Source organism: Trypanosoma theileri (assembly GCF_002087225.1).
Source record: "Trypanosoma theileri isolate Edinburgh chromosome Unknown TM35_Tth_24_V1, whole genome shotgun sequence".
NCBI classification, from domain to species: Eukaryota; Euglenozoa; class Kinetoplastea; order Trypanosomatida; family Trypanosomatidae; genus Trypanosoma; species Trypanosoma theileri.
The window spans coordinates 235,184-244,874 of NW_021639866.1; the positions used below are offsets into that span (position 1 = coordinate 235,184).

General features: G+C 39.9%; 4 protein-coding genes across 4 annotated transcripts; all 4 read right to left on the reverse strand.

The window, feature by feature from the left end:
• Nucleotides 1–322: 322 nt before the first annotated feature.
• On the reverse strand, nucleotides 323–2,218 carry TM35_000241890 (histone acetyltransferase; the record flags this gene model as incomplete). Its single annotated transcript, XM_029027601.1, has 1 exon — nucleotides 323–2,218. The coding sequence occupies one exon, from the start codon at nucleotides 2,216–2,218 to the stop codon at nucleotides 323–325; it is 1,896 nt and encodes a 631-aa protein (XP_028881105.1).
• A 644-nt stretch (nucleotides 2,219–2,862) lies between these two features.
• Nucleotides 2,863–5,412, reverse strand: TM35_000241900 (uncharacterized protein; the record flags this gene model as incomplete). The annotated part of the gene is made up of 1 exon (XM_029027602.1): nucleotides 2,863–5,412. The coding sequence occupies one exon, from the start codon at nucleotides 5,410–5,412 to the stop codon at nucleotides 2,863–2,865; it is 2,550 nt and encodes an 849-aa protein (XP_028881106.1).
• A 1,485-nt stretch (nucleotides 5,413–6,897) lies between these two features.
• On the reverse strand, nucleotides 6,898–7,560 carry TM35_000241910 (glycosomal membrane protein; the record flags this gene model as incomplete). Its single annotated transcript, XM_029027603.1, has 1 exon — nucleotides 6,898–7,560. One exon carries the CDS (start codon nucleotides 7,558–7,560, stop codon nucleotides 6,898–6,900), a length of 663 nt encoding a protein of 220 aa, XP_028881107.1.
• Nucleotides 7,561–8,168: 608 nt separating this feature from the next.
• TM35_000241920 (uncharacterized protein) lies at nucleotides 8,169–9,104 on the reverse strand (the record flags this gene model as incomplete). The annotated part of the gene is made up of 1 exon (XM_029027604.1): nucleotides 8,169–9,104. One exon carries the CDS (start codon nucleotides 9,102–9,104, stop codon nucleotides 8,169–8,171), a length of 936 nt encoding a protein of 311 aa, XP_028881108.1.
• Between the last annotated feature and the right edge of the window lie 587 nt (nucleotides 9,105–9,691).

Consider the following 9,691-nt stretch of genomic DNA (forward strand, 5'->3'; position numbering starts at 1 on the left):
AAAAAGAAAAAGAATACATGAATAGAAAAGGGGTTACACAAGAACGAAAAAAAAAAGACAAAAAATCATCATTAAATAAATAAATCAAAAACAAAAAAAATAAATAAACCTATATATGTATATTACAGAAAAGGAGCCACATTAGCAGTAGCAAGATAAACACACATACTAGTGACATCTTTTGACCTCATTCACATCCTTCCATTCTTCTTTTCTTCTTCTGTTATTACGCTCTTGTTTTCTCGTTTTCTTGTCTTCTTTTTCTTTTTTTTTTTTTTTCTTTCTCTCTGTTCTTCTTTTCTTCTCCTCTCTGCAACTTCTTCTACGGTCTCTGTTTCTGTGGTGTGTGTGGTTGGCGTGTTGCGGTGGAACTGGTAGTAGTAGTAGAGGTGGTGGTGGTAGCTGTAGTTGTGGTGGTTGTGGTTGCCCCTCGTGTGATGAGGAGTGCGGGGTCAAACACTGCGCGTGTCATGTCTTTGCGGTGCTGGGCGGCCCTCGCCACCTCGCGGCGCACGCAGGCGGCGGGGATGACGAGGCGCAGCGATCGGTCCTCGGCGTTGCGGTGGAGGAGGCCGGCGCGCAGAAGTGTGCGGAGGACGTCGGCGGGGTCGAGGCGCACTTCGACGGCGACGCGGTGGACCGTCACGGCGGCCATCGACTCGTCGGCGGCGGGGCGGCCGGTGGGGGCCGTTCGGGGGCGTTTGAGGCCGCGGCCCCCGCGAGGGCGGCTGTTTTTACTCCTCTCCCTCTCCCCCTGCGGCTGCGGCTGCGGGGCCTCCTCGTCCTCCTCCTCCTCGTCCCTCTCACTCTCGTCCTCCTCCTCCCCGTCGTCGTCGTCCTTCTCACTGTCGTCCTCCTCGTCGTCCACCATCACCGCCACCGCCGCCTCCCGCCGCCGCTCACTCTCACTCTCATTCTCGTCATCGCCAACCGTAATGACAGGCGTGGTGGTCTGCGGGAGTTGGGTGTGCATCCACGTCAACAGCACTCGAAGCCAGTAACGATAATAGGCAGCAGCACCCAAATCGGAGAGTGGCTTCTCCGGCGATCCCACATGACGGCGGCGATAGGCAAGTTCATAACTTGCAGCAATCATGAATTGTCCAAAATGTCCCACACTCGTTGGTGTCGAAGATCCACCAGCAAAACACGGAAGTGTCACAATACACGCTAAATTATTATCTACCACTTGTTTCTCCCACGTGAAGTAACCAACAAAATACATTGCCGAAGGATCATCAGTATATTGAGGGAAATGACGTTGATGAAGACAGACAATGTAAAAGTAGTAATTCTGCACATCATAACCAGCTAATTTATTCTCAAGAAATGATTTACCTAAGAGAAATAAATGACGGCAGTATGTCACTTGTCTACTACCATTTACTTCAAACATAGAAAATCCACGTGCATCATCTCTATATATTTCTTGTCCAGGTGGTTGTAATCGACCAGAACGGTAGAGTCTTGTCTCATATTGCATTTGCTCAAAGGTACTATAGATACGAAGAGAAAAAGGACACAAATAGGCATCACGAATGTACGGATTTGTTGGTGTCGTCTCAGTTATTCCAGCGTAACGTTGTTCCTCACGGCTGCAAGACGCTGCTGGATCATATTCTGTGTGAAAAATACCATACGGGGCATAATACCATGGGGCAAATACATATGTACATAAATACACAAAATAACGAATAGTTGTAGGAGTACGACAATCACGTAAAAGTCGTTCTTCAAAAAAATCATGTTGTTTTTCCTCACGTCGTGTACGAGTCATACCAGGAGTTTCTTCCCAGTATACAGAACTTAATATCGGTTTGGTGATTCGAATAAATGTTTGTGGAGGTGGCGTCAAACTACCGCTACCTAAACCTGTATTATTATTATTATTATTATTATTATTATTATTATTATTATTATTATTATTATTACTATTATTTCCTCGAGGCTCTTTTATCTCAATATCAGAAGCAGGAAACCACCCACTTAGACGGTGATCCACATCCTTTACACGTACAAATCCATAGAGTGGTGGTGGTTTCTTCTGTGGACTATCAGCGAGTAATGGCGGAGTCCAGAGATATCGCACCTCCAATAGTTGTCCACGCTTGACGGAGCCATCAGGCGCACGTACACTGCAGGAAGACCCCAGAATAGTTTGCTGTTGTCCATCCCGCCCGGCACTAATAATGTTGTTGTCATCCATAAGACTACTCATCCTCTTACTCTTGCTATTATTAATCTTTTGGTAATGATGACCTTTGGCATCCACAGCACTAATCAAACCAAAAAGAAAAAAATTGTACCTTTTTTCACTTTTTTTTTTAAAAAAAAAAACCTCCTTCCTCTTTTTTTTTTTTTTTTTTTTAGACACGGTTTCAATAATCAAAATAAGAAAGAGATGGAAAACAGAAAATGAAATAAAAAGAAATCAAGTAATTATTTGAAATGGGGAAAACAAAAACAGTCTGAAAGAAAACACAACATCCACATATGTAAGAAAAGAAAAGAAAATATTAACCTCATCACTATTTTGATATCAATTTTTTTTTTTTCTTTTTGTTGTTGTTTTTTTTTTTGCACTTTGCTTTCCTCTCAAGAGAAAGATATTCTCTCAAATATACTCTCAGAAAGAGAAGTTGAAATGAGGACGAAAGCGATAAACTGGAAAAAAAGAAAGAGAGCTGATTACAAGAAAGAATAATAATAATAATAATAATAATAATAAATGCAGTGAGATGAAGGAAAATATATAGAGATGAAAAAGCAAATAAACAAAACAAAAACCACGTTTTATATACAAAATAAAAAATGAATAAAACAAAAAAAAATAATAAAGAGGGAGAAGAACTAATCCGTAGTTTAAGCATAATGTAGTCCGTGGTTCATTCCTACCAGTTGTGCTGTCAGCCGCTCTTCAATCTTGTGTTGAACCTGTGAACTTGTCATGAGGTCCGCTGCCAACTCATTTGTAAAGTACGGATTGACTGTCCGATTTATCAATTCCCTCGACATGAGTGACTGAGACTCCATATTTCCTTCTAAAGACCTGGCGGGGGTCCCACTACCACCATAGGCACTAGTGATATTATTATTATTAGTAGTAGTAGTAGTTTTACCAGCAAAAGCAGCAGAAGAAGAAGATGAAGGATAATGATACTGTACAGATGGACGGTATACAATAGGTACAGAACCATATCTTGATAATGATGATGATGATGTCTTATCACCGTAGTTAATAGGCTGTGATGCTCGGCTTGATGGATACTGCGGATTCATCCCCTTTGTCAATTCCACTTCCTCTAAATGAGGTACTGAATGTACCTGTGGACGCACATGGCTACTCTGCATAGACTTCTGTGTCCATCCAGGTGGAGATGAGATGTCATGTATTCTTTGCAGTTCATGCTCCAGAACATATTCCCGTTGCTGAGCACGTTGCAGTCGTTCTGTTGATAACGGAGGTGGTGTTGCAGTGGACAATGTTTGGAATTTATGAGTACCTGTTCGTTTTTGAGAACCAATATCAATACCAGTAGTAGTAATAGTAGTAGTAACAGTGGTCTTGGAGATTAAACCTTTCCCTTTGTTACTGTTGTTATTATTATTACTATTATTATTAGTGTCAAAAACACTATCAATGTTACTATCAGCAATACTACCAAGACGAGTCTTGTTAACCGTTACTTTACTTCCCACCTTTTGAAGATATTTCTCCATATCCATAAGAAGTTCTGTATGATGTTTTTCTAATCGATTAAAACATTGTGCCTGTTTTTGTTCACGCATCAGTAACAATCGATACTCTAGCATCTCACATGCCATCATATTGGATGTTAAGTTATCCATTTCAATACGTAGAGCCTCTTGTAGTTCTTTTTCTTGTTGTGTCAACTCTCTTAGGTATTTCACTACTTGTGGATCTACTGGTTGACCTGGAACCACACGGGCCAGAATGGAATCTAATAATGCTTCTTCATAATCCCATGAGGGTATATCCTCTTTCGCACGTAATTTAGGTACTGGTTTGGTTTTAATATCACTAACCATATCCATATTAGGTGGTTCAATATCACGAATGTTTGATGGATTAAAATAAAGTCCATGACGTCTTTCTACTTGTAATTCCGGTTTTTTAAGAGAAAGGGATACAGTGGGAGTAGAATGGGGAACTGAATTAGTAGATTGTCTTACTAATTCCTCCTCTACTTTAATCTGATGCTCAGAAGAAAAATGAAATTTCTTGTCATTTTCCATTGGCTGGGAAGAAACCGATAAGGAAGAAAAAGTGGGTGCTGCCTCTGCGGGTGGAGGAGTTGATGGAAGACTTGCAGGAACCTTATTATGGAAAACAGCATCTGTCTCTGTAGGTGATTGAAGATTTAGATTTACTTCTGGAGTTACGATGGCTTGCACATTTTCACTGACTCCTTCTACTCCTACTCCTACTCCAGAAGAGACAATATTAGGAGTGTTCGCTATAGTTTGCGATGTTTCATTTTCAATCGTTGAGGTATTAATAGGATTTGTATTTGGCCCCACTGCAGGAGATGCAGGTGTGTTGTTTTCCTGCACATTTAATTGAACCTCTTTTTCTTGTGCTTGTTCTTTTTGTTGTTGTTCTTGTGGATGTTCCTGTGTGGTATTCATCTTGTTTACGGATGATTGCATATCTTGTGGTGTTTTAATCGTCTCATTCGTGTTTTCAACAGTCGTTGTTGTTGTTGTTGTTGTTATTTCTGGTGTTTGTGTTATTGTGGAGCCTTCCGTTTTGTTCTGTTCACTACCCGCATTGGTCCCTGTTTTCGCTTTCATTGATGTTTCCAGCGATCCTGCTGGAGTTTGCGGGATCTCTGTTGGCGTCCCACTATCAAACGTTTTACTCCGTGCGGTTATTATACTTCCCCGTCCTTTTTCAATCTTCTTTGCACGTGCCCACTTGTACATCTCAAGATATACTATTTGGTTGGGAGGATACATCGCACGGAAGACTTCACAGAGTTGATCTATACTAATTCGACCATCCCCATCCGGAGTGGCGTGTTCCTTGTATAGATTCTGAACATCAAAACGCACAGAACGCATAAGGGGATCAAGTGTTGATCGTAATGACTTGAGATCTGTAAAATCTTCACCGTTAAATATACCAGATTTAAGAGAACCTTTAATATAGTTCCATACAAAATCCTCATAGGGAACTTGAGTAGCCTTCTGTAATTCATACATAAGAGTAAGAAAACTTTTTGAATCCAGTGGACATTGTGCTTCATACTGTTCCCGTAGTGCCTGCTGCTCTGGTGGACAAATAATATCCATGACGCTTTTTAGTTCCTCTTCCGTGATGGGTTTACCATCTTTAAAAGACTCATGAATATCACGAATATGCTGACGATACTTGAAAGGCACAGACATGCTGCCTCTATGAAATGAAATAAAATGAAATATCTAACTATACTTGTATATATATATATATATATATATATATATATATATATATATTCAGAAATACCCCTGTTAAAAAGGGTATGAGGGCACTTCTTTGTCGATAAATTCCCTTCTTTTTTTCTTTTTTACTACTATAGCTGCAGTAAAATATCTGTAATTATCCCCCGAATTCGAATTTTGTTTCGTCTTTTTCTTCTCTTTTGAGTTTTTGCTTTGAATTGTGAGAAACGGGTGGAAAAGAAGAAAAGAAAAAAAAAAGAAGCAAAAAGATGAATGAAACAGACAGGCATGCAGTAGAAATCCAAAACAAGAACAAAAAAAAAGGAAAAAAAGAACAAATAGATATCTAATTAGTTATCCATCACAAAATTAAATAAAAAGATTTTTTTAATTCTCTTCATAGGCTGTATCAGATAAATAAAACATTCCCCTTTCCTTTGTTTAAATAAAAACAGCTCCTTTTCTTTTTTTTCTTTCTTTTTTCTCAATCCTATTCTTTTGGGTTTATTTGATGTTATTTTCCCTTTTTTTTCTTTTTTAATTCCCTTTTGTTCATTTGATAGGTTCGTGAGTGTGTCTTCGTTGGCTTTTGCAACAGACGCAGTTACACAAATAAAGAGATGTAGATGCACGCATACACAACATATATATATATATATATATAACGCATTCATAGATGACTACCATTTATACAATAAACATATATGGTGTGTAGGTTATTTCTTCTTTTTATTACTTTCATTTGCACTTCATCTTTTTTATTTCTTTTCTTTTTTTCATTTTTTTATTTCATTTTTTATTTGCTCGCACGTTAAGAGAAAGAGGAAAGGGAAGCGAAAAAAAAAGAAGAAAAATAGTAAGGAAAGGATAATTATTACATTAAGTATATTGCTCACCCCTTTCTATCTAACTCTCTTCTTATTCTTATTCTTCCCATCTTCTTCTTCTGTCTCTCTTCTGGTTCTTTTTTTTTTTTCTTTCTTTTTCTGTTATGGTCCTGCTTGCAAACCCATGATGATGTGTTTAACCCCATCCCATCTCTGTTTCTTCACACTCTAATCCTATTTTAATGCACCCGTATTCCATGAACTAAAAAAAAAGAAAAAAAAAAAAGACATCAATCCCTTTCATTCTCGTTCATAATACATAAACATATATGTATGTATTCCTATCTTTTTTTTTTTTTAATGGACTTTCCCTCTCCTTCCTCTCTTCTCTTCTCTTCTCCCCTCTCCTCCTTTTTCTTCTCTCCAGAAAGAGAGGGGTGGGGTAGGGTGAGGGGACAGGGAGACACACACACGCACGGAGACCATGAAGCCGAGAAAACCAACGAACCAAAAAAAAACAAAACAAAATCAAAAACAAACACAAAAGTCCCTCGCTTCTGCACATACAATCACACAGACACACAGACACAGAGACGTAGAGACTACTACTACTCCCTCTTCCTCTCTACTTGATCTTTGCCCAGTTGAGGTGCGTGGCGATGGCGCCGGAGAGAAGAGTGAGGCTGCCGGTGGTGGCGGCGCCGGGGTGCCAGACGCCCCGCAGGTACCCGACGGCCGCCATCGTCACGAGCGTGTCGGCCGCGTCCTTCGCGAGTGCCGTCGCCGCGGCGCGGGCCTCCCGGCGGGCGGTCGTCGCGTCGCCCTCGCGGTGGCGGCGGAGGGCTGCGCGGAGGGCGAGGAGGTCGAGGACCGTCGCGAGCAGGAAGCCCCAGAACTGCGCCACCTTGCTGTGCTTCTGCAGCTGCTTGTGGGAGCCGGCGAGGATCAGGCGGTGGCGGGAGAGGAAGGCCGCATTGTCGCCAAGCACGTAGAGGAAGTTGCCAAGCACACGCAGGAACTCCAGCAGCTTGCGCAGATCAATGCCTCCCTTCGCGCGGCACTGGACGAGGGCAGAGCGCATCTTGGGAATATCACCAGCCCACTTCGCCATACGCATGAGAGAACGGCCATCGCCAATGGAGCTGCCGAGCTTCTTGTAGGTGCTCAGGTGGGAAGGGACAGTGTCCACAGTCCCCAACACCTTCACAAGACCGGCAATGGCCTTGTAGATCTTATCACGCCCATCTGTCTGGGCAAGCAACTTCACAAACTTGTCGTAGTCAGACATGATCAAGGATGTATGAAGAAATGCGTTTAGGGTATCGGGTTTTTTTTTTTTTTGTTGTTTTTCCTTTTGTTGCACGTATGGTAATAAGTAATGTGCTCTTGTTTTGATTACTATTTAACGGTTCTAGTAGTAGTTTTTTTGTTGTTGCCTTTTAGGCTGCGCTTATAACTATTAGTGTTGTTGTTGTTGTAATGCTAATGGTAGTGGTGGTGGTGTTCGTGAAGAAGGTGTAGAAAATATGAATGGGAGAAAATATAGAGAAAAGAAATCTTCTGGTTTCCTTGTCTGATAATATATATATATATATATATATATATATATATATATATATATAGTCAAAGAAACTTTAATAATAATAATAATAATAATAATAATAATAACAGACACCTCAACAATAAGAGGGAAAAATAAACAGCATTAATGTAGCAGTCATTCTTCTTTCTGAAAGATTTAACAGCAAAAACAACAATAACAACCAAATAAAATAAAAAAGAAACAAACACACATTATAAAACTAAAAAAAAAAAAAAAGTATTTGCAGAGTGTTTAGTTTGAAAGGGGGACATATTTGGTACAGGAGGTGTACATAACAAGTGATGGTTTTTTTTTTATTTCGTTTGATTCACTTGTGCCTCCAATGCATTTACTTCTGCCAGTACATTAGATCTGGCTTTATCTTCCAATCTGTCGCAGAAAAACTTTGTCTTGTACCACTGTGAATGATCCAAAAATCCCCGTAGAAATGCCGAACGACCACGACAGAAGTCCACATCATTATACCAATTATACTCACTGCGTATTTCACGTGCGTAACGTTGATATCGCTCAGCATCACTTCCAAGTATGGCAAGATCAAGATCAAGAAATAGATGAAGATCAGGTGGGGTTGATAGAAACTCTTCATTCCTACCCCTTTCCTCTTCTTCTTCTTTATTTATTTCTTCTTTATTTATTTCTTTTAATTCAGCAGTCTTACTACCGCTGCGGATGTATAATGGTTTTACAGACATGTGATGTTTCGTTGCGAGAATATATTCTTCCACTTTCGTTTTCACAAGCTCCGTATTATCAGCATTAGTCCACAATAGCGGGGTTTGTGGATCCCCGCATGATGTTATCCTATCATTTCCATTATCTTCCGAAGTCGCTGCGGATGCCAACTGACTGCACTCTGCCCAGAAGTCCTGAAACCAGTCTACACTACGTTCCTCATTATCATTACACTGTGGATTATACACAACATCATGAAAGAGTATTGATAAATCCATAATAAGAAGACGATATGTGTTCATCCTATTCTTGGGAAGTCGCTGGGCCTCAGGCGCCTCTAATTGATATTCTCTCAGTTGCCGCAACATCTCTTCAAGGTGCTCAAGTGTGTGATAGTGCCGCTGCGGCTCCGAGTACCGTGTGGAAATATATCGTCTGTACAAATCACTGGCCGCGTCTGTTTGCCACGGTCTCAACAAACATTGAACACATCGCCCCCAACACTCATGTGTTAATGGAAATGGGGAACAAGTGGGGATAAAGGGTTTTCCCATACGCCTAACACCACACTTGTGAAGAATACAGAGAAAAACTACAAACACACTCACACTAACACCACTAAAACAGGCAAACAGCTTCTCTCAGTGGAGAGAGAGTGGTTTTTTTTTTTTTTTTTTTGTTTTGTATTTTCCTTCTTTAAACTTAAGGTGTTTCGATATTTACTTTTTCTACGGTTACAACACACTAATACAAAGAGGAGAGAGAGAAAGAGAAATATATATATATATATATATATATATTTACAGTACAGGGAGAAGAATGAGTGAGTAGATTCATAAACACATACATTAACATTTATGTAAAGAAAAAGCCGCAAAAAACGAATATTGTATATATAGATATATATATATGACTAGGGCTTAACGAAAAGTTGCATGTTAAACCCGAATGGAGCTCATAGTGAACTCATGTACTTCTCGTTCTTTTTTTTTTTTTTTTGGATTCTCTTACACTCCTACTGACGGGGATATGGGGAGGCAAACAGAGAAAACACAAACGGCAAAATAAATAATAAAAAAAGAGAACTAAATATGAAAAGGAGAAAAAGAAAGCATATATATATATATATATATATATATAT